Consider the following 25,376-nt stretch of genomic DNA (forward strand, 5'->3'; position numbering starts at 1 on the left):
GTATCATATGTCTTATAAATATTATAATGCAAAGAAAAGTAAAGAAAAGAATGTAACATACACGATTTCACAGGTATAAGTAAAGGTGGTCTCTAATCCTTATCTATTGGTATTTGGTTTCACTTGAGCTTTCATTTTACATATGATTGTATTATGCCTTACATATTCAGTACATTCTTTCATATTGACGTCCCTTATTGGGGACACTGTATTTCATGTTGCAGGTACATGTACTCAACTAGTAGATCTCCCCAATAGAAGCACATGATACTCAACAGTTGTTGATGAGCTCCAGGTTGATTTGGGGCTTTGTCGAGTCTTTACTATGCGTATTTCATGATGGTACAGTCATGGATTCCAAGAGAGGCTTTGTAGACATTGTAAAGCTATCATCTGAATTCATAGTTTCACTTGTCACATGTATCGGTTCAGCTAGTCAACATGTGTTGTATATGAAACTTTATTAGTAAATATATCTGCATAGTAGTAGTTTTATTTCTCATCATAGGTGACTTGTAAAACATGTGTTCATATGGTACTTGTCTGCCTCACTAGGGTTGGGGTGTGACATATCTGTTCCAGCTCAATTGTTAATCCATTTGGTACATGTATCATATACAATATATTATGATGATACATTTTTATACAAATCACAGTCAGATACAAAATAATGACCACATCATAATCCATAGATACAAAATTATAATACACGCGCGTCGTTTACTACTAATGTATCATGACTTACATATTTACCTCAAAACGGCAAAACAAAATTATAACCATGATACATTAAAAAACTATATACCAATTTATCAATAACCAACTCACAGAATACCTTTAGAAATAACAATGTATAACGATTTTATGTATCAAAATTTGAAAAATAACAATTCACAATACAGAACAACTAATCTCATGCCTTTTTTTTTTTTATCATATCTCTTTACTTTGAAATTGAAGTTTTGCTCTATTTTATATTTCGTTATTACAGATATGAGTTACCTTCTACGATGTATTTGATTTTCATATTTTTTTTCCTAATCTCATCGATCTTCAACTCATCTACAATGGTGGATTTGAGATTCACAAAAGAAATCATTTATCCAACAACAATTTCATCACTTTTGTAACATTCATAACTCACCTCGCTTACCCAAATATTTCTAAATGTCTCAACAAAATTGATATATTCATCTTGTATCAGCAACTTGGTCGAGTAATTTTGAACTTTCACGATTTCTAATTGATGGAGAAGATGAAAGTTTGAATTTTGAATTTTGTGAAGCTGTTACAATTTGGAAGTGATTGATATCAATCATTTCTGTGTGATTTGTGGAAAAAAAATCAATTTTACGTTAATATTCCATATTAAGCGCAATCAACAAGTTTTATAATGTATCATAAGTAATGTATCTGGATGACTATATTTTAAGGGATTTTTGTAAAAAAAAAAAGAGTAGGGATATGATGTAATTTAGGTCTTACACTATGTGATTCCTATAAATTATACTTAAAAAATGGGTTAAGAGTTCCCTTTTAAAATAGTAATGATAATAAAATCAGAAGGTCTTCCTATTTGAAGTCAATGTACCACAATTTTTTTTCAAAAAATTTACGCAGCCGTATGAAGAAATTGTTTCAATATAGGGGATGCCCCCACTATTTCTCAGAATGCCCTCCTGTCATGGTTTTTAAATTGGGGACGAAACCTATGAATTGTCGTATTCTTTACTCCTTTTTTTCGTCTGTTATAAATCAATAAAACTCACGGCAAAAAAATAAAAAAAATGATACAAAACACAAAATTCATACAACTAGTACTACCTTGAAAGAAAAAATAAAATTAGGAAAACTAATAATCTAAACTCTGATACCAATGAAGAATGTAATCAAACTTTAATTTGCATGAACATTGAATTAGTTTCACTATTAAAAAAATGTAATCACATACAAAGACGAATTACATCATATAAAACTACAAGCTAATATTGAATCAGTTACAGAAAATAGTTTCAAACGCTTTCGTGGAGATAACTTTAATCTTCAAGGGATCTTCTCACTAAAGTTCTTCACATAAAAATAAAATATTTTTTGCAAAAAAGAGAAAAAAATATTTTTTTTCTGTTTTGAGGAAAAAACAATTGTTTCTCTTTAAGAGAAACCTTTTATAATTTTAAGTGGACATAATTTTTAAATGCTTATGTCTCTTCCCTTTTATTAATAAATTATATATATATATATATAACAATTATAAATTATTCATTTATTGATATGAATCTGAATCAACCCACATGAGTCACCTGATTCAATTTCCTTCGTGAACAAATTACTACACTTTAAATTAGCTATGATTCTCATTTTGGTGATTAGAATTTTTTGATGTAATTTTTTTTTCATATAGTCAAATTTACCCAGGGACAACAATGGCTATATCAGTGTTTTAAAAGACTGTTGGGACTCGCCTCGGGGATCGCCCTGGGGCGGGGCTCTAGCAAAATGCCTCGAGACTCAACTGTGGACTTAGTTTTGTAAGACTTACGTTTTAAGCACCCGACTATACACCCTAACCAATCCCAACGCCCAACATTTGGGGCTCGCCTAATAGATCTTACACAAATTATGTGTTAAAATCTTAAGTTAACATTGTTGACCCTTGTAATTTTTGAATAAATGAATTATACTTAATAATTTTTCAATCTATAGAGATAAGAAGATTGGAAATAACTCAAATAACAAGTTGTAGTATCACATCTTTACTATTTGGTAACATTGTGAAGGTAATGATTTAGTACGTAACATTTCTTTTAAAAATACATAGCGAAATTTTACTTTTTCACTTATCATTAGTCTTCATGGTTTTGTCACTTATCTACAAAATTATCACATTTTATTTAGCTATTTGAAAGTAATTTTATTTTTATTCATAATAGAGTGATGTTTTTATTATAATAGTAGTAAGTTTTATTGATTATTTTCTTTTAGGAGGGGTAAATTGTATAGTAAAATTAAAAAAACCATTTTTAGAAATAATGAATCTTTTATTATTAAAAAGTTAAGATATTAGATTATTTATACTAATATAATCATGTTAGAAGTTTTATTTTCTATGAGTTCCTTAATTATGTTTGTAATTATCTCAAACTATTGATGTATTTTTATACTTTTGTGTTATTATATTATTATTATTATTATTATTATTATTATTATTATTATTATTATTATTATTATTATTATTATTATTATTATTATTATTATTATTATTATTATTATTATATATATATATTATTATAAATTAAAAATTTAAAGATCCATAGGGCTTACGCCCCACGTCTCGAGGCTTACGCCTCGGCCTATACTAAGTAAAACGTCTCGCCTTACACCCCGCTTTTTCAAACACTGGGCTATATTTATGCCCAATTATGGCTACCTAAAAATGCTACCACAAACGCTAAAACAGTGGCTTTTGGCATGGTAGGAACCGTGGCGAAGTAGTGCTAGTCATTATTTGCATAATATTTAACTATTGTTTCTTGCGTGGCTAAAATTCGCGGTTTTTTTTAGTGTACATTGAAATTGGAATTCTTCTTCTGCATTATTTTTAAAATAAAAGTAAGTGTCAAATGTGATTAGAGCTGTCAAAATTGGGTTGATTCATTCCAATCCAACTTTAATGGGCTAAGAGAGTTAAATGGGTTAGGACAGGCTGACCCTTTTAATTAAAGGGCTTATAAAATAGCAGATCAATCCTACCCTAAGCGGGTCATGAGTTGGGACGGGTCGATCCTTCAACCAAAAAATTAACAACATTGGTGTCTTAGAAAAGTATCTAAGAGTACCGAACGTTGATGTCTGATGAACACAACACCAATACATACAAAAGTTCATTTATGAATTACATACTTTAGTTAATACTTATAAAAATACATAATAGCCAACATAATAGCCAAGATACAACATCGTAAGATTCATCCGAGCAAAAAATATTACACAATTAATTTTTTTCATAAAAAAAAACAACAAAGGGAAAATGGAAAATTAGGCATAAAACATAAGTAGGCTTGATTTTAGTGGGCTAATGACCCTAAAATGTAAAAGATCTATAAAAGAGTTAGACTTGATTTTATATTTTTTAAATATTTATTGACAAATTTTTTACAAACAAAACACTACTAAAATATTTATAATAAATATTTTTAACATTCTTCTTTCTGCTTGTTGGAAGGTTCGTTCGGATCTCTTCCCCGGTCAACCCACTCAATATCCGAGAGAGGGTAGGCTTTTGGCGACCGCAGAGACGGCAGATAACGCAGCGGATGATAGTCTTTGTTTGTTCGACTGACCGATTCGAATCGATTGGGCTTCGTTCCGGGTAGTGTTTAGTCATAAGCATGTCTCTTTTGGTCTTCACTTGTCTGCTTTCGTTCCATGGGGGACGACCCGCCGAATTCACATCAGAAATCGCGAGTGGAATGGATCGGACCGGAGAGGAATGGAAAGAAAGGGATCTGTCGCAGCTCCTGTAGTAGGACAAAGGACTTATCGTGATGTTCAGCGGATACGTGGAGTCGAACGTCTCTCTACAATGTTGCAGGCCCAATGAATTGGGATTTCCCTATTGGTCCAGGTCATTTCGGGGCAAGCGGAGGGCAGGCAAGAGAGAACCAGGTGAACTGAAAGATCTTAGTAGCCAGAGGAAAAGATAGCAAAAGCGATTCCCGTAGTAGCGGCGGGCGAAATGGTGGCTCCCGAGCGAGAACGATAAATAGGCGATGCACATCCTTGTTGCTACGTACGGTTTCCTTGACCCCGGATCCGGAGATCCCTATTCTCGAACTCGAGTAATCGGTTATATTCCCGTTGAGAGGGACAATTGTGGAATGTGGGCTCAACCCTGGACAGGCGGTGGAAACTACCAAAAATATCGTAAAGGCAGATGTAGTAGGGGTTGCAAACCGGACGGTACACAGCTTGGTTTTGGAAGATATGGCACTAAAAGTTGTAGAGCTGGTCGTTTGATAACCGGTAGGAATAAAAAAAAAAGTCCAGGTTGGTTGGTGAGCCTAGTGATAGGAGACAGCAACGACCCCAACAGTTTGGAAGATATCTTGAGAAAAGGTTTTAGCACCGGTGTATCCTATATGTACTCAAGTCGAACCCGCAGCTTCCGTCTTGAAAGGGCGGTGCTCTGACCTCACCGTAGTGACGAGAGTTCCAGCTCGATGAATCACCCATCTCCTCTGTATGTCCAAGCGTTGGACTCTCATGTCGATCCGAATGAATCATCCTTTCCACAGAGGTAAATCTTTGCCTGCTAGGCAAGAGGATAGCAAGTTCCAAATTTTGTCTCGTTAGGACATGTATTTCTATTACTATTAAATTCATAAATTAAGTAGTTAATGGTAGTGGTTCATGTCATTCATGTAGGCTTAGGTCTTTCATTCGAGCCCTATTGGGGCACCTTGTGGGCCAATGTGGGTACTCTCTTCTCTGATGTGCGCTATATTATTGTGTCTTATTCCTTAAAGAGTGATCCGGGATTAAGCCATGTGGTGTCCCGTGAACTGCTATCGTAACTGGATCTCCTACCGTCTGCGAAAGGGGGAGAAAGGACGGATCACCTGTCGATCTGTGATCAAAGAAAACTATACCTGAAGAATGGGATACAAATTGACAAGCACAAAAGGGGTAGCCCTTTTTTGTTTTGTGTTATTTCATCATAGACTGTGGTATAGGACTTCTGTTTCGCGCAGGTACGGGGTCTGGGTCGGTCGATACGATGAACGGGAAATCCAAAAATGTTGCTTCATTGAAGTCCCTCATGGAAGAAGAATTAGTTGATGTAGAAGGCTTATTTGTTATCGTATCCACCATATAGTTTACATACTCAGACAGGCTGACTCCAGCGCCTATAGTCAGAAGCCCTTATAGCTAACCCGGCCAAGACTCACCAATAAGGTAACTCCGCCCTGTGTTTTTTGGATCAAATCCGGTGACAATTCTCCACTCATGTCCTTCCAGAGCTGGGTAAGTGATCTTCAAAGGCATCTCCCCGATCCATTCCGGCTCACTTGCCCAATGGATGTTCCAATTACTAAGCTGACTACCTTCCCTGCCCTGGTAGCTCTTCAAGTGAATTTTCTTTGCCTACCCTCCATGACTAAAGTGAGTAATGGGAGAGCCACCTTCATAGTCAATTCATTAGGGTTGTCACCTGCGACAAGCCTACTCATCATCAAAGCAAGTCCAAGCCCATGCTGCTTTTTTGGGACCAAGCTTTTACCGGTTGAAAGGGAACTGAATGCTTAAGTATAAGGAATATGGCTATGTAAGGGGACCGGCTTCCCCTTTTTCAATCACCTCCTACCTTAAGGTAGGCCCACTGCTGAATACCCTCAATCGAAAGGTCAAGGAGATTATATAACCCCATAGTATGAAGAGCTGATTCATAGCCCATGAGCTGGCCTCTAAGCCTTGCGGGTTGGGCCTATGAGGCTAGTGGGCCAAATGAAGCTGGGCCAAAAAGCTTCATTCCTAAATAGACCAAAAAAATTAGGCCCAACCCTACTTAATTCAAGGGTTGGGTTGAGCTGATTTAACATGTCAAACCCATTTTGACCGCTCTAAATGTGATTTGTATTGTACATTTAGTTTTTGTGAAGTTATGTGATTTGAAGTACAATGATGACATAATAGTTTTAAAATTATATTTTGGAAGAAATTAATCCAAAATTTTGAACAATAGTGAGGTGATTAAATTTTATAATGACACACGATATAAATTATGATCTCGGAATTAATTTAGGTTATTATCTAATTACAAATCTTCTTTATTAAATCTTGGTAAAGATACAAAGAGATGAGAACTAATACTGTAATTAATTCACTAACTAAGGTGGGAAAAAAATTCACTAACTAAGCTCTTTAACTTCATAACAGCCCCAAAAAAATTCTCTTACAAGTTACAAGTAAACTTCAATTAGTACACTAAGCAATATAGTTTGTACTTTCATGTGCCACTTGAGGCTTTCTTTAATATTAATATTAATACTTAATAGAGTAACTAAATAAAATATCTTCATTTTAGCTATATGTAATGGGCAATTGGACCTTTGGCTCAATGATATGTTGTTGTGGCGGCTAGTTGATGTTTTTTGGGAAGGTCATATAGACTCTTTGCTCTTCTTGGAGGCCAACAAATTTATTATTTTTCTACAAAAATATAATATAATGCACTTTCATCTTTTTCTTTACTTTTGGTCAAACTGCACAGCAACTGTATCTTCTATTTTGTACCTTTCGTGCTATTGACCAATGGCTTACTATTAATTTTAAGCAAATCATGAGTTTTTCTTCTTTCATTTTTATCAATTCTTAGAATTTTCTTAGCTTGACAAATATTTTTGTGGAAGAGAATGAGGTGAATTTATTAATTTTTGAAGGTTTAGATTGGAGGTAACAAGTAGAAATCTAATTGATGAGGTAGATATTAGAAGATTATATATTAAATTTGGAGTTGATTTGAATTAATTTGGAAGTAAAAATGTAATAATGACCCCCCCCCCCACCCCCCCAAACATGGATTTATCATAAATCTTAGTGATTCAATTGGAAATCTTACGGAAAATACTTCAATTTCACCTGGAATAAGTGTATTCTCAGGATTCAATAAGCTCTTCTAGTAGAAATTAGGAGCCTGAAACTAAGAAAGATAGACAAACGAAAACCTTAGTAAAAGAAAATAAAAGTGAATATATTTGTCTCTTATGTACTCAGATCTGTTATGGGACGCTTGTGAGTTGCACTTGCCATTTTTCAATTACTATAATCTTCACTTATATTTTTTCACTTATGAAGTTTCGTTTCATGTGTGTTCGGTATGGGGTAAGATATTTTAAATTTTTGTATTTTTAATTAAAAAAATGCATAGGAAAAATAAGTTGCTTAAATCTAAAAAAAAATATGCCTTTCTTGATGGAAAACAAGTTCTATAAGTGTTTTTCCATATTCTTTTGTGTCATTTTACTTCCAACACACCTTATCTGCACTTCTAAGGGGTCGTTTGGTAGAATGTATTAGTAAAAATAATGCATGCATTAACTCTTTGTTTTAGTAATATCTTATTTGGTTCCCCTTTCTTGCTCGTTAGCGCTGTTTTTTTATTGCAGCTAGCGCGCTTGACTAATAAGATGGAAAGGTCCTTTCTCGCTTGTTTGAAGCCATATAAGGCTTTCTTCAACCGGCAAACACGGGGGAAGTCTGCCACACCAACCCTTTAAGAGATAGAGACTCCAGCACAGCGGTAAGAAAAAGTCACTCAGTGAATTATTTAGAACATCATCTGGTACTTAATCTATAATACATCAAAGAGATAAAGAGAAAATGTATATTATGCCATCAATGGAGTATGTATAACTAATATTTCTCTATTGTGTATTAAGACGTGTATTGCTAATACCATGAATTTCTATGTATTAGTAATACAAGGGGTTTTAATACATGCTTAGCATTGTTAAAGACCTCATTGCCCCTCAAAATATGTTTACATCTTTTTCACCATAATTGTGTAGGGTATCTTAGCAAATAAATATTTTTATGCAATGTATGTTATTTTTAATACACCAAACCAAATAATACATAAAAAATAATATATATATATAATAAATGCAAACATTTCTAATACACACTATTTAGTATTATTCTTATGAACTCTATTAAAGTCCTATCATCCTATCATCCATCCCCACCACCCCACAATCCTTGTCCTCCACCTCCGATGGTATATTTCTAGATTTTTTTGATAAACTATGAAAAAATTACTATAGAAAACTAATATTTACACATAAAGAGCACTTCAAGAAATTACAACCTAATGTTACTCATCCTGAGCCTCAAAATCAGTAAGCAAAACAATAAGCTAGTTACAGATTTTCTGATCTATACTCTTGCATTTCCTAGCTTTTCTAGAGTCTTTTACTTATTCTATCCTTTCAACAATCTCCTTATTCTTTATCTATGTACAGCTAGCTCCGTATTTACATTTACCCCTTTGAAGTGTTTCCAATTTCTTGCCTTCCATGTGTGGTAGATCCTTTCCCCAAAATTATACTGTCAACTCCTTTCTGAATTGTCTCCAATGTCTCTCTTTTATCCATCATAAACATGACTGCACCTGCTTCCTCTGCCCTCTACATCCTGACCATTTTTCCAGCTCTTCTTGCATTGTTATTGTTCACCTGCATGTATTTTTTTAGATTATATATAAATACTTTTAAATTTTTATTTATATATATATATATTAAACACAAAAATTAAATAAGAAATTTATTTATTATTAAAAAAAAAATATTCGTGAACACACTCAATAATTATTTTAATTCTATTTTATCGTATGCGACAACTTTTTTTTCGATATGATTACTGTGATTCTACGTTCCAACACCGTGGCCCCCGTCAAGTAGGAAAACTGCGGCGACCAGTTTTGTGGTAACCAAGTTGTCGCTAAGAAAACTTTTAAGATAGTGATAGCACTATTCCATTTAAAATATTAGATCATTTAAATATAATCACATGAAATTATTAGGTGAGACTAGGGATGTTAGTGGTACAGCTGGATTGATTATTTTTAAATTTTTTACAATCATATCAATTTTTCAATTATCTTATTTTATTCGGTTAAAATTAGATTTTTTGACACTATCTCATCATCTTAGTCTGTCTTCATTATCGGTATGATTCGATTAATCTTTGAAATGTGTTTAAAAAAAATTAGTATACGTATCCGCGTGTTGCACGGATAATATAATTATTGATCATATATATAGTAATATAACTTATTTCAATATATCGTCTTTCATTCTATTATCAAAACTTCTTTTGTAATCAATTTCTAAGACGAAATATAATCAAATCTCCATAAAATTGAAGAAATAAATCACATGATCATTTAATAACTTGTACAATATACTTCGCTTTTGTTTATTACTACGTTATTAACTACTTAATATTATAACATTATCAACTAAATTTTGATTAATTTATCACTTGCCTTAATATTCTTATTCGCTGATCATCTGTTTATATAATATAAATATATATTTTTTCCCTCCTAAAATATTATTTGATTTTAATAATATTTTAAATATTATAAGTTTATTATTATTATATGTACTTCCTAGGGACAATAGTCTATGAAAAAAATTAAGAGATAAAATACAAAAAAAATTGAGAATATTTTCAAAATATTCAGATCCATTCTGCAGTGGTATAGTATTTGTGAAGAATCAAGTTTCACTTCTATGTGTGTCTCTCACTCTCAAGAAGCACAATTTTCAATTCAATTTATCTTCCAACGAAGTTTTCTTGGCTAAGGTGGTCTTCTAATTCTCATTTGTTGCCTTTTTTTTCTGGTGGCTCTTCTGTCTCTTTGGTGTCATTGGAATAAAATGAAAAAATATGGAAGGAAATTGAAAGCGACTATTAAAGGGTGAATTTAATGAATGATTAGTTTGAAGAAGGATAAGATAATTAAAAATTTTTAATATAAAACAGTTATTTACGGTTTCAGATTTTTAAACTGAAAAGTTATATTAACTACAGTAAATTTCTAATTTTAATGTTTAAATTTTAGATTTAAATTGAAAATTACTATCTGTTATGAACTTAAATTATTTTTATACATGAAGAATTGAGAAACTTTATGGTGATAAGCTAACTGGGTTGCTTAAAATTTGAAACTCAAAATAAATTGATTATTAGTTAATTAGATCCTATTCTTTAGCAACGTGTAAAAGTGGGTAGAATTTGTTTTAATTTTTTTAAAAACTTCAGATTTCTTATTTAATTTGTTTCGTAACCAATTGTGGAATTTTAGTAATTTGTATATTTTAAATGTTTTTCTCTTCTTCTTTTTTTGCCTTTTTTAGAAAAAAAAAGAAAAGAAGAGAAGAAGTCAAAATCAAGATTATAATTTGTTTTTATTTTTAAATTTTAAAAATATGATATATATTTAGAGTTCACAGTTAAAAAGGCAATTTACTGTATCAGTTATTTTTTACATTTTAAATTTTTTAAGATTCTATTCTTTAGCAACATGTAACCGTGTGGATATAATTTGTTTTCATTTTTTTAAAATCCGTTATTTCTTCATTGCTGACATAAGTTTATTTTGTTAAATGATATTTCTTTTTCTTTTTTTTTTAATTTAATTTTTAAATACTGAAATTTCAAGATTATTTATGGTGCTGACACGTATATTATTTTTCTTCTCCTATTATATATAGATGGATATTATATAAGAGTTGCAAATAGAAGTTACAACATGAATACATGATATCATACATATTTCCATAGAACTCTAGTAAAATCTCTTTAAATATTTTTACTATTTTAGAGGTGATCAATCAAGAAAACATACATGATGACAAGCAATGGCATAAGGTTGAAAATTTGTGAAAGGTGTCCAAAGTAAAGCCAAAATAGAAAAAAATGTGAATTGAACCTCTGGCAAACAAACTTTTGCATACTATTGCCACTAAGCTATTGCTCTATACACATCAAAGTATCCCATTTTTTAATTAATTAACTGTTTTAAAGCAGATCACATTAAACAGAATATACAAAATGTAGATGAAAAGATTCAAACTTGGGTATTGCACAATTGAAAAATTGTCAAAAAATGACGGTCAAAAGCGACGAACTGCGTCGCTTTTTTGGTCAAAATCGACAGAAAAGTGACGCAGTCACCTCCGTCGCTTTTTAGCTCGACGCTTTTCAAAAAGCGATGGACTGCGTCGCTTTTTGATTTTTTTGTTTTAGAATTTTTTTTAACAAATTTATTTTAATTTAAATTTTTTTATTTCTAAAAGGCAACGCAATCCGTCGCTTTTCTGGAAATTTTATTTTTGAAAATCCCTGAAAAGCGACGGACAAAAGGACCCTCTCCGTCGCTTTTCTGGGATTTTTAAAAAAAATCCAGAAAAGCGATGGACAAAACCACATTGTCCGTCGCTTTTCCTGCACTATTTTTGACAGCAGAAACTGGCAGTTTCTGTTGCCTACTTGCAAATGCAATTTAATTCAATTCTACATTATTCAGCCCAATCAAACACACACAATTATAAACAATCTAAACAAAACATAAAACAACAAACTTAACATAACATTCAAAAGTATCTAAATCACAAATTAAAGACTTATAAAGTCTTTCAAAATTTGTTTCAAAATTTCAAAAAGTTCATAAATGTCCAGAGATCTAAACTAGGGAGTGGGATCTACATAATCATCCTCATCACTCTCGTCGTCGGTGTCATCGGGAGCCGAAGTAGTAGGTCGACGAGCGAGGTTCATCACTTGTTCTTTGATTTGCTAAACGATCTCACTCATTCTTTCTTGTTCAGCTACTCTTCTCCGCTCCGACTCTGCTAGTCCCACTGTAAGTTTAGCTATTTGATCTGACATAGTAGTAATATGAACACCGTCAAGTGCCTCAGCTTGACGTGACGATCCAATACCTTCTAAGCCTGACTGGAGTTGTCTTACATCGTTTCGAGAGCCTAGACCATAGACTCTACCCTTGTTTGTCCCCCCTACCACTTTTTCTTTTCAAAAATGGGTGGAAAGTTCAGGTGTCAATTGGACCGAACTATCTAGATTCTCAACGACATACTGATGAAGTCATTCTACATATTAAATATAAAAATTGACATCAATATATATACATATCATCAATATATTCACTATTAATATATATTATTCATATTAAATAACTTACAAAAGTTCGTTCGGCTCTTTCCTCCACCCACACATCCGGATCCAACTCATTTTCTTTTTTCCTGACATGAGTCTTCTTGAAAACCGGTTGGTTCAATGGGAGTGCGTCCTAATTCTTTTTTCTATAAATAAAAACTGAAATTTATAACAATATATATGAATCAACTAATTATTTATTTAAAAGTTTGAATTAGAACTTACCATATCTCGTGCAATTGTTCCAACCGTCTTTGCACCTCCGGTGTGCAACGAGTCACCTTTAAGACTCTGATATTGCCTTAAACTTGTCTGTGTTCCATTACTGACCCAATTCATCAAAAACATGAGGCAACATTCAACCGGGACGTTCACCACTATCCCGAACTTTCTTTAGCCAGCTAGACAGTATGGCGGATGTCTTTCTCTCAAACGTGGTCCCAATGACCAAATTGTACCTCGACTCCCAATTACACATAGTCTAGAAAAAAATTGAATAATGTTAATTAGATCGATAGTAAAAAAAAGTAAACTATACTAAACTTAACTAAAAAATATATACCTTAAAGTTATTAAACATCGCCTGGCGTATACTATTTGGAATCTCGCTCCAAGAGTGATAAGCCTATGTATAGAGTCTTCTAACACAGACTTTTAAATCCCGGGCAGCATCCTTTATAGGATGCCACCTGCAAAACATATAATAAATATGTTAGTTCATGAATAATATATTAAAGTATAAGAAATAAATAAAATAAACTAACAAATAGATAACAAAACAAACTTACGATGATCCATCCGGCTCAATCATGACTCTACCAAGTCTGTCCTTCTGGCCAGGAGCTAGAGCAGGCATCGTATCATTTGGTGTAGCACTAGGTGTAGCTGTAAACGAGGGTGATACATCAGGATGCACAAAACACCGAGTCAATGGAGGCGTACCGGCCATAGCATCTGATTGCTCGCTACTAGAATCTCAAATTCTCATGGCAGATAACTGAGGAGATATACCTGTGAGAGATGGAGTACCTGTCGATAAGGGTCGTACTCAACAAATAGCCTGTAAAGGTAGGTCCTCGTAGCGTCGTGAATGCAATGCATGTGAAGTAGATGAAGCACCGACTGGTCGACGGTAATTAGGATTATATTGTCGAGGATCCGTCGTACCAAACGGAATAGCAAATAAATGAGTATCATGGTTGATGCGCTCTGGCGCAAAAGAAATAGATCCTGCAATATCCTCAAGATCTATGGGTCTCCTAGACTTCTTCTTCTTAGCCTGTTTAGTCTGGCTAACTCCAAGATGCTCGCGATGTCTATCACAGTCACCTCCTTATGGCATCTGTATACAAATTTACATGTATAATATATATAAAAATCATAAATTAAATCAAATTAGCAAAATACACTTACATATATATTGTTTTGGTTCCATCCCACCTTGAACCCCGAAAGTATCATTGATCAATTCATGAACTCTATCATGTTCAATCCTATCATGTTCAACCCTAACCTGTTCAACCCTAATTTGGCCATGTGGTGCAACCATATTATATACATCTACAAGCATCGAATTATAAAACATATTATTCAATCCATCACTTTCTCCATGATCAATCCATACAAAATATCTAGGCTTAAATCCATTACGGTACAAATGAACCATAATTGTATCTGGTTTAAAAAAATTTAAGCACTTACATGCACTACAAGGATACCTAACCAATCCATTATTCTTGAAAATGTAAAGTGTCATTGTATGTTTATTAGAATCAAATGGGTATAAAATCCTTTGAGACCAAAGAATACCAGGGGAAAAGAACACATCTTGAACACCGTCAATAAACTCAGGTTTCAAACCAGCATCAATTTCATAATGCATATTATACATCCACAAACGATGATCCATCTACAAAAAATATAGATATTCAATTATATTATAAATAAAATTTAATAATAATTTTACTACATTAATTCATAGTTAATATATATTTATAATAATTACTTAAAATCCCAAATTCAAACTAGTAGTAGTCCTAAAACTAGTTTAGTATTGACTTAACCACATTATTTATTTTAACTTATTTAAACAACTTAACAACTTTTTAACTTTAACTAGTTTAGTTTTGACTTAATTCCAACAACTAAATCCATCAACAAAACCACATTATTTAATTTAACTTATTTAAACAACTTTATAACTTTAACTAGTTTAGTATTGACTTAATTCCAACAACTAAATCCACCTACTAAACCACATTATTTATTTTAATTTATTTAAACAACTTAACAACTTTTTAAAGCTAAGTGTCAACACTAGATGGACACAAATCGATCTCGCAAGAAAATCAATTTTCTCATCAATAGGATCAACTAGTGTTGGTACTTATGCTTAACAAATATATTATTTCTAAATTTAAAGCTAAGTGTCAACACTAGATGGACACAAATCGATCTTGCAAGAAAATCAATTTTGTCATCAATAGGATCAACTAGTGTTGGTACTTATGCTAAACAAACACATTATTCCTAAATTAAAGCTTAATATCGACACTAGATGGACACAAATCAATCTTGCAAGAAAATCAATTTTGTCATCAATAGGATCAACTAGTATTGGTAATTATGCTAAACAAACACATTATTCCTAAATTAAAGCTTAATATCAACACTAAATGGACACAAATCGATCTTGCAAGAAAACCAATTTTGTCATCAATAGGATCAACTAGTGTTAGTACTTATGCTTAACAAACACTCGATGGACACAAAAAAATTATCACAAAATTAAAGCTAAGTATCAACATTAGATGGACACAAACACATTATTGAAAACAATTGTACTTGAACTTTAGAAATTTAGAAGCACCAACCGTATCTCCTACTTTGATGAAAGAAGCAATATAGTCTTGTATCAACTTTTTTAGATATTGAGCTTCCTCAGTTGCCTAGCACGAAAAGTTCTAAAATTAGTTAAATATAAACTTCAAATCCAAGAATATATATATATATATATATTCAAGTTTTAATAAGTTCAAGTTTTCAATTCAAGTTCATATCTAATTTCTAAACTTAATTAGTTATATATTCAAGCTAATTAGTTTCAAGTTCAAGTTCTAATTTCAAGTTCAAGTCTAAGTTCAACTTCAAATTCTAAGTTCACGTTCTAAGTTGAAGTTCAAGTTCTAATTTCAAGTTCAAGTTCAAATTCTAATTTCAAGTTCAAGTTCAAATTCTAAGTTCAACTTCAAAATATGATTTATTTGGTCTAATGAAGTTCAATTAGTTCAAGATCTACAAAGTTAAAGCTTAATTAATTAATCAATACTAATTAATTAAGTTCAAGTTCTAGTTAATTAGTTGATCAAAATTAAGTTTATATTAATTTCTAATTAAGTTTTCAAGTTATTATAAATTAATTAAGTTTAATATAGTTCTAATTAATTTATATTAAGTTCAAATTAATTAAGGTCAATAAGATTTTCAAGTACTACAAAATTCTAATTAAGTTCAAATAAAATCCAAGTTCTAATAAGAATAAAAATTAAGTTCTAATAAATTAAAGTCAACAACATTTCAAGTTCATATTCCTAATTAAGTTCAATTTATAGTAAATTCAAGTTATAATTAATTATAAGTTCTAATTAAGTTGTAATTCAAATCCCTAAAATTCCAAATTCAAACTAGCTAGCTAGTGTCCCAAATTCAAACTATTAATTAGTCCTAAAATATCAAATATAATTCAAACTATTAGTCCTAAATTCCAAATTCAAACTAGTCTTAAAATCACAAATTGAAAGTACTCCTAGAATTTAAAAATCAAACTATAGTGCTAAAATCCCAAATTCAAACTATTAGTAGTCCTAAAATCTCAATAATAATTCAAACTAGTCCTAAATTCAAAATTCAAACTAGTCTTAAAATCACAAATTCAAACTAGTCCTAAAATCCCAAAATCTAACTAGTGCTAAAATCCTAAATTCAAACTAGCTAGCTATTCTTAATCCCAAATTCAAACTATTAGTCCTATAATCTCAATAATAATTCAAACTAACTCAAATAATACCCAAATTCAAACAACTCCTTAAATACCCTAATTCAAACTAAACATACAATTCCAAAATCAAACTAATTAACTCAAGAAATACCGAAATTCAAACAAATCCTAAGATACCCTAATTCAAACTAACCCTAACATTAAAATTTTCAATTCACAATCAACAAACACAAACTAACAATCAAATAATCCCTAATTCAAACTAACAATCAAAAACCAAAATCATTCACTTACTAACTAACAATCAATAAAAAACTAATTCAATACACTAACAATCAATAAAAAAACTAATTCAATACACTAATTAACAAATTCAATACTCAAATTGAAAGAAATTAAAAATAATATTATGAAACCCTAACCTTGAATTAAAGGAGAAGGGCAGTGGGTCGGGGTCGGGGTCAGCGGTGGACAGCGGCAGCGTAGGCAGCGGAGGCGTGGGTAGCGGTGACGGGCAGCGTCGGCGTCGGCTTCGAGAAAGAGGAAGAGAGAAGGAAGAGAAGAGAGATGGAGAAATGGGGAAAATCGCGTCTGCTAGTACAAATATTTTAAAGAAAGCGACGGACTAAGAGACATTGTCCGTCGCTTTCTTAAAATATTTGACTAGATATTTTGACCAAGAAGCGACGGACATAAAGATGTTGTCCGTCGCTTATTTAAAAAATAATTAAATAATTAAAATTAATAAAAAGCGACGGAGGACGGCGTGGCTTTTTTAAATTAATAAATAATTATTTTTAATAAAAAGTGACGGACTGCGTCACTATCTATATAAAATAATTAATTATTCATTATATATATATTTGGCGTAAAAATCTGCGAAAAAAAGTGACGGACTAAGTGATGCCGTCCTTCGCTTTTAAAAAAAATTAAAAAATTATTTTAATTAAAAAGTGATGGACAATGTGGCTAATTGCGTCGCTTTTTGGAGTGACGTCGTCCGTCGCTTTTACTTCTGTAGTTTTTTAGCAGTTTTTTAGTAGTGTTGTGTACACACTTTTGCCACTGAACTACAACTCATTACTGTTGTTGAGGGTGTCCAAAATACTTAATATATCAAGATAAAGTAAGATTTGACCTATATATATAATGTAATTTTCCGGCGAAGGATGTCCAATATATATATAGGCCAAATCTTACTTTATATTGATGTTTGATACTTTTCACTATAAATAAATGTTCGTTCTTAAGTAACAATAGTGTTTAATAGTTGTCTTTTACTATGTTAGATAGGAAATCATACAAAAAGGAAAAGGAAGCAAAATGGAGCTAAGTGCAAGCAAAAGAGATCCCTAATGGGAGCACTGATGGACTATCACATGCCCGATGGACCGTCAACTCCATCATTGGAGACTAGCAGTGGCGATGCAGAATTTTGGCTTCTGACGAACCGTCATACCTGCGACGGAATGTCAGGCTAGCTAAGGATCCTAACCAAGCAACTGAGACAAGATGACGACAAGGTCGACGGACCATCACACTTAGACCGTCAAACATGCTTCAGAGGACCAATATATTTTTACATTTTAAATTTCAAATTTCATGTCACCGATTATAAAGAAAATATTCTTTATTCCCAAATGATCATGGGCGCGGAAAAAAATGACATAAAAATTAAAACAACTACAAAATCTGGTGACAATCAATACAAGAACATCTATGAATAAAACGCTAGACCAAAAAGGCTAAAATATATAACCGTCTACAAGAAAATAAGGTATAAAATATAAAGAGTGTTTAGAATCCAGTGTTGTCGAAGGATGCAACTCACCCTGATTTCTAACCTAAAACTCTAATTTTTCTACCTAGTTTCATGGATTAAAGCTTGAAATACTCGAGTAATTAGCAGAAAAATATTGAATTTAAGGTTAGAATATTACCCCAAAGAAAATATTGAATTCAACGCTTCAAATATTACCCAAAATTGAGTCTCCTAACTTTCCAAAACACAAAGAGACGTTGTGAAGTTCATGAAAGTTTTTAATCACGATGCCCTTCACAAATGTGATGGGCTAGTTTTGAATAAGAGGGTCTCGCGGTAAACCACGAATGTGAAGAGTGATCTGATCCATTGTTTCCTTCTTTTCGAACGCGCAAACGCAGAGAAGGATGTGGTTGCACTAGATATATGCAACTGACATATTTAGCGAAAACTTACAATTCTCTAAATGAATTTTCGAGATTTGTTTGGAACCCCCCACAGAATAAACCGAATATGCACATTGACTACTAAGCATATTCTGAATCTATAAGAGTCATCAAATCATTGATCCAAGGTCATCTTAATCAAATAATGATTGAGATCAACTCTAAGTTTCTCAAGCTTCTAAAATTCTATCTCAATTATTCAAAACACTTATGAGTGCCCTGGGATTCGTGCAAAGTGTCCAGCGAAATAATAAATTGCCTTCCAGAACTAATGAAATTGTCAACTCGCATCCAATCTCATTAACTCAAAATGTTGAGTTTAATCAAACTTATTGAATTTCAACTCTCAGAATGAACTATCTTAAACTCATCCGCACCTTAAAAATCATATCACCCATCCCGATAAGTCATAATTCACATTTAAAAGCTAGAAAAAGTTATAGAGGGAAAAACAGGTAAAATATATGTGTCATACATATACTTATATTTCACTTGCATGTGGAAACAATATATCTTATTTGTACGCAAATAAACTATATTTTTTTTGCGTGTACATTATATTTCACTTGTGTGTGGATACAATATATCTTATTTATACGCAAATAAACTATTTTTTTTTTTTGCGTGCCAATACAATATATTCTTCTATATTTTAAATAAATTATTATTATTATTATTATTATTTTGATAAATCCACAAACTATAGTTACATTTCAACTATCACTCTATAAGAAAATTCTTCTAGCAATCCTGCAAAACCACCTCAAGCATTTTCTTGATATGTATGCTAGTTATCCTGTAGCATTAATCAAAAGGCCACACGTCTCTTTCCTTGACCCATGGATGGCCCAAAAGGTTGCCCCTCACCAAAAACAACCTGCCTGAGGGAGCTTCACATAACACACCTATGATTTTTCTCTACCCCAACACTTTTTTTTTATTACCCTCCTTAGAAACTCTCACCCCTTTTATTTTTTTCTGTGACTCAAACTCGCAATCTTCAGATTGAAAGTAAAAGATGCTTACAATTCGAGCAACTTCCTCTCATCCTACACTTATTTTAAATGATATACTTTTTTAAAAAATATAATATTTTTTTAAAAAAATTTGGTATCAAATCAAATATAACAATTATTTTTGGAACAGAGGAAATGACTTTGAATGGGATATCCTAGTCATTAGCACTTGTAATTTTAAAACAATAACGACCCTTTGGAACTTCCAAGAGTCCACAAGCACCGTCCCCCCTACCCCACTTCACGACTACATAAATGGTCTTATTCCTCCATTTTGACGATCACCGCCACCCTCAATCAACTAAATTCTCAATTTTAACTTGCTTGTTCTTGTTAATTTGTCGAAATGACATCTTTTTCGGTTAAATTTTCAGCTACTTCACTTCCAAATTCTAATAGATTTTCCAAGCTTCATGCTACTCCGCCGCAGACGGTGGCGGTACCGTCATCTGGGGCGGCGGAGATAGCTGCTGAGAGACTAGAGCCTAGAGTGGAGCAAAAAGATGGGTATTGGGTACTTAAGGAAAAGTTCAGACAAGGCATAAATCCAGCTGAAAAGGCGAAGATTGAAAAGGAACCTATGAAATTATTCACTGAAAATGGTATTGAAGATCTTGCTAAGATCTCGGTTGAAGAGATGGAGAAATCAAAGCTTACTAAGGAAGATATTGATATTCGCCTCAAGTGGCTTGGACTCTTCCATCGGAGAAAACACCACTGTAAGTACCAAAAATTGAACTAAATCGGATTTGATTAATTCATTCGTATTCATATTTTTCATATTTTGATGATCAGATGGTCGATTCATGATGCGATTGAAGCTTCCAAATGGAGTAACGACGAGTGCTCAAACTCGATACTTAGCTAGTGTGATTAGGAAATATGGGAAAGATGGATGTGGTGATGTGACTACGAGGCAAAATTGGCAGATTCGTGGGGTTGTGTTACCTGATGTGCCTGAGATTCTAAAGGGACTTGATGAAGTTGGCTTGACAAGTCTGCAGAGTGGCATGGATAATGTTCGAAATCCGGTGGGGAACCCTCTTGCAGGGATTGATCCTCATGAAATTGTAGACACAAGACCTTACACTAATTTGTTGTCCCAATATGTCACCGCCAATTTTCGTGGCAATGTGGACGTGACTAACTTGTAAGTATTTTACACCAAACATTTCACAATTTTGTGTTTCAACTTTATAGCTTTGATCGAGGTTACGTTAAAGCATCTGCTAATTAGATTTTGCGATATAATGATGTTATTGCAGGCCAAGGAAGTGGAATGTATGTGTAATAGGGTCACACGATCTTTATGAGCATCCGCATATCAATGATCTTGCCTATATGCCTGCAACCAAAGATGGACGATTTGGATTCAACCTGCTTGTGGGTGGATTCTTCAGTCCGAAGCGATGTGCAGAGGCAATTCCTCTTGATGCATGGGTTCCAGCTGATGATGTAGTCCCTGTTTGCAAAGCAATATTAGAAGCTTATAGAGATCTTGGTACCCGAGGGAACAGACAGAAAACAAGAATGATGTGGTTAATTGACGAACTTGTGAGTAATACATTCACTATGCTTACTTTTAAAAGAATAATTTGTCATTTGTCTTAACGTATTGCCTAAATTGGAGTTTGTAAATTCATAACATACATCGTGCTGATTGAGGAACATGAGTTCCGTGATAACATTTCATTTGAGTTGCATATTGGTTTTGAATACAAGCGCTTACTAGTCTTAACTCATGTACTACTATATATATCCCTTTCAAGGCAGAACCAAACTTTTCGGTAGATGATCTAACCGGAATCATTTTCTCACGGTTTAATTTCTCAATGATTCAGGGTGTTGAAGGATTCAGGGCAGAAGTTGTGAAGAGAATGCCCCAACAGAAGCTAGAGAGAGAATCTGCAGAGGATTTGGTCCAGAAACAATGGGAAAGGAGAGAGTACCTTGGCGTGCATCCGCAGAAACAGGAGGGTTACAGCTTTGTTGGTCTTCACATTCCCGTGGGTCGTGTCCAAGCAGATGACATGGACGAGCTAGCTCGTTTGGCAGATGAATATGGTTCAGGAGAGCTCCGTCTGACTGTTGAACAGAACATCATTATCCCCAACATCGAGAACTCAAAGATCGATGCATTACTCAATGAGCCTCTCCTAAAGAAGAGATTTTCTCCCGATCCACCTATTCTCATGAGAAATTTGGTGGCTTGTACTGGTAACCAATTCTGTGGGCAAGCAATAATCGAGACTAAAGCACGTTCAATGAAGATAACTGAGGAGGTTCAACGTCTAGTCTCCGTGACACAGCCAGTGAGGATGCACTGGACAGGTTGCCCAAATACTTGTGGACAAGTTCAAGTTGCCGATATCGGATTCATGGGATGCCTGACTAGAAAGGAAGGCAAGACTGTTGAAGGTGCTGATGTTTTCTTGGGTGGCAGAATAGGGAGCGACTCGCATTTAGGAGAAGTTTATAAGAAGTCTGTTCCCTGTGAAGATTTGGTACCAATAATCGTCGACTTACTAGTTAACAACTTTGGTGCTGTTCCAAGAGAAAGAGAAGAAACAGAAGAGTAATCTCAAATCTTCAGAATATGATTAAGAGAAGAAACAGAAGAGTAATCTAAAATCTTCAGAATATGGTTTATCATATTAAGATATTTCCAAGGTACAGGATTGTAAGTTAGTTAAATAATCAGAACATGAGATGTTAACATGTTCATGTGTGACATAGCATGATGCAAATACTTGTACTTGTTTCCAAATATAATCACACGATGTATTCTTTTGGAAAAACTCATCCAAACCAAAAGCGCTTTTGAATTGTTGGATTTCCTAATAATACATTTTTTAAAATGTAATTTGATATTCATTTGTTTCGATTATTATATTCTTAAAACACTTTGTTATGTTACCGTATGTACTTGATAAGTAGTGTTGGTATTTGAAATGACATAATACATAAATATAATCATTAACCTGACGTCAACGATTAACGTCAACTTTGTTATGTAACTTTGCCAATGATCATAGTTAAAATAGCATAAAGCAAGACAATGACATATAGTGTACATTGGGAGTAGTGTAATTACCTAAATAATTATGGTCAATAGTGACAAGAAACGTAGATATTGAAATATTAGTATAGTATTCATGCGGTGCGATTTGTTTCCAAGGGATTTACAAATATAATAAGGGTCTGTTTGGAAAGTCACTTGGTAATTGAAATTGATGTAATTACTAGGGTAGTAATTATCAGTCTAGTAATTACACTGTCTAATAATTTACATTGATCTGTTTGATTGTCACAGTGTAATTATACTGTAATTACACATGTCATGTTTAGATGCCACAGTGTAATTACACATGTTCTGTTTGGAAGCACAATTGCAATTATAAAATTATAATAAATTTTAAAAATAAAAATTAATTATTTAAAATTTATACTAGACAAATAAGAAACTTTATAAATGACATTAAATTAAATATTTAAGATATATATTCTTTTTTGAAATATATTAATTAATAAGCATATTTTTTGTAACTAATATTATGAAAAAATAATTGATTTATATATTTTCAAATTAATATATTTCAATTGAATTGATCGTAACAACTAAAAGTATGAAGTTTCTACGAATATCGTGAAATGCATATTTGATAAAAAGAATAATATATAAATAAAATGTCATAAATTATTAAATGTTTGACAAAAATATAATCTATCAAGTCTAATTAAAAAAATGGCGTGCAATGTAAATTCAATATTACTAAACAAATGAAACTGAAAATATAACATTAGTTATAAATTCAAAACAAAAAATTTAACATAATACTCTTATAACAAATTTCAACATAGAAATAAATATGATTTATTTTTATTTTTTCTCAATAAAGAAAACGTAAGTCTATAACCTTACTTAAAAATAAATTCTATTTTAATTTAAAAATTAGAATACTAATAAAATTATGCTAATGAGAAAATAAGCATGGCATAAAGAAATAGATAATACGAGAAAATTACATAGAATCACGTAAAGTAAGGTTGAGAACAAGAAGAAAATGAAATATAATAATAAAAAATAAAAAATAAAATAAACAAATTTTTAGAATAATAAAAATAAGAAAAGAACTTAAAATAATAGAAGTAAAAAAGTTAAAACAAAAAAAAATTAAAAAGTAATCAGGTGATAATTACACTATGTAATTACCAGCAATTCACAGCCTCTGCATGTGAATTGTAGAGTGTAATTACCCCCTGCCAATTACACCAATTACCTGCTGACTAAGTAATTACTTGTCCTTCCAAACAGGACAAGACAATGTAATTACACCAATTACACCAAATCTAATTACCAGGATGTCCTTCCAAACAGGCCCTAAATATTCCCATTTTTCTAGGTGATAGGGTGATCAGTACGATAGCAGTGTACTAAACTTCAATATTTCAACTATTGGTGAAATAATGAATTTGTTTGAAGAGTATCTCAAATGAAATATTTGTTTTGATTCAGTATCATACTCAAAACTCGTTCTAATGAGGATAAGTATTAAGTGGTGTTGCAACTATAATCGAGAAAAGGACTAAAATTATTCCTTATCTTTGCCTTACGACTCAAAATGATCTTCATCCTTTTATAGAGAGCACTAATAGTCCTCCTCTTTTTAAAAAATGGTGCAGTTTTAATCTTCCAAACATTTTTCGTCAAGTTACACGTTTAGCTCCATTTGTCCATTCATTAAGACGGTAAAGATTAATTATTGAGGTCACCAAATGAATAAATTTTAAGTGGTATTCACAATGAATATTCACCTCATATATTAGTTGGATTTATTAATTTATAAAAATACTAAATCATTATAGAAAAGTTAGGATATGGGTTATTAATGTATTGATTGTCAATTAGCTGTTAACTTTTTTTTATTAAAATAAACATCGAAACATAATCAAGTTAAGTGACAATTCAACAATATGCAACATCCAAAATATTATATATTATAAAGTTAAATATTTAAATATGCATATCCAGAAGTACAAATGAAAAGATTACGAAAAACTAAAAATATATATTATATATTATTAATATATGTAACTATTGATCTAACAAAACAAAACATGTAAATTATGTTGGGTTGTGAAGGGTGATTGGGCGTCATGCGGAAGCTTACAATTTGCAAACCATATAGTTGATAAATCAGATAACAAAAACTTATACTAAAAACTAATATAAAGAAAAACATTGAAACTTTAGAGAGAATAAATCTCCCCATAAACAAAAGTCTTAAACGACTACATTGTGGATATTATTGTTTTTGTGTTAGAAGAAACAAACTTATATTTATAAAGTCCTAAAACTTTTTCTTACTAGAAAAAGAATCCTAAAAGGAGAGAATAAATCAAATATGAAA

At 32.2% G+C, this 25,376-nt stretch overlaps 1 protein-coding gene across 1 annotated transcript; it reads left to right on the plus strand.

Annotated features, from left to right (window-relative positions):
- Window positions 1-20,243: 20,243 nt before the first annotated feature.
- On the plus strand, window positions 20,244-22,555 carry LOC125823804 (ferredoxin--nitrite reductase, chloroplastic-like). Its single transcript, XM_049503192.1, has 4 exons — window positions 20,244-20,684; window positions 20,761-21,115; window positions 21,231-21,519; window positions 21,807-22,555. The coding sequence occupies exons 1-4, from the start codon at window positions 20,312-20,314 to the stop codon at window positions 22,542-22,544; spliced, it is 1,755 nt and encodes a 584-aa protein (XP_049359149.1). The 5' UTR covers window positions 20,244-20,311; the 3' UTR covers window positions 22,545-22,555.
- Window positions 22,556-25,376: the final 2,821 nt, after the last annotated feature.

This window comes from Solanum verrucosum, unplaced genomic scaffold (assembly GCF_900185275.1).
Source record: "Solanum verrucosum unplaced genomic scaffold, falcon-dt-bn FXZP01000237.1, whole genome shotgun sequence".
NCBI lineage: Eukaryota > Viridiplantae > Streptophyta > Magnoliopsida > Solanales > Solanaceae > Solanum > Solanum verrucosum.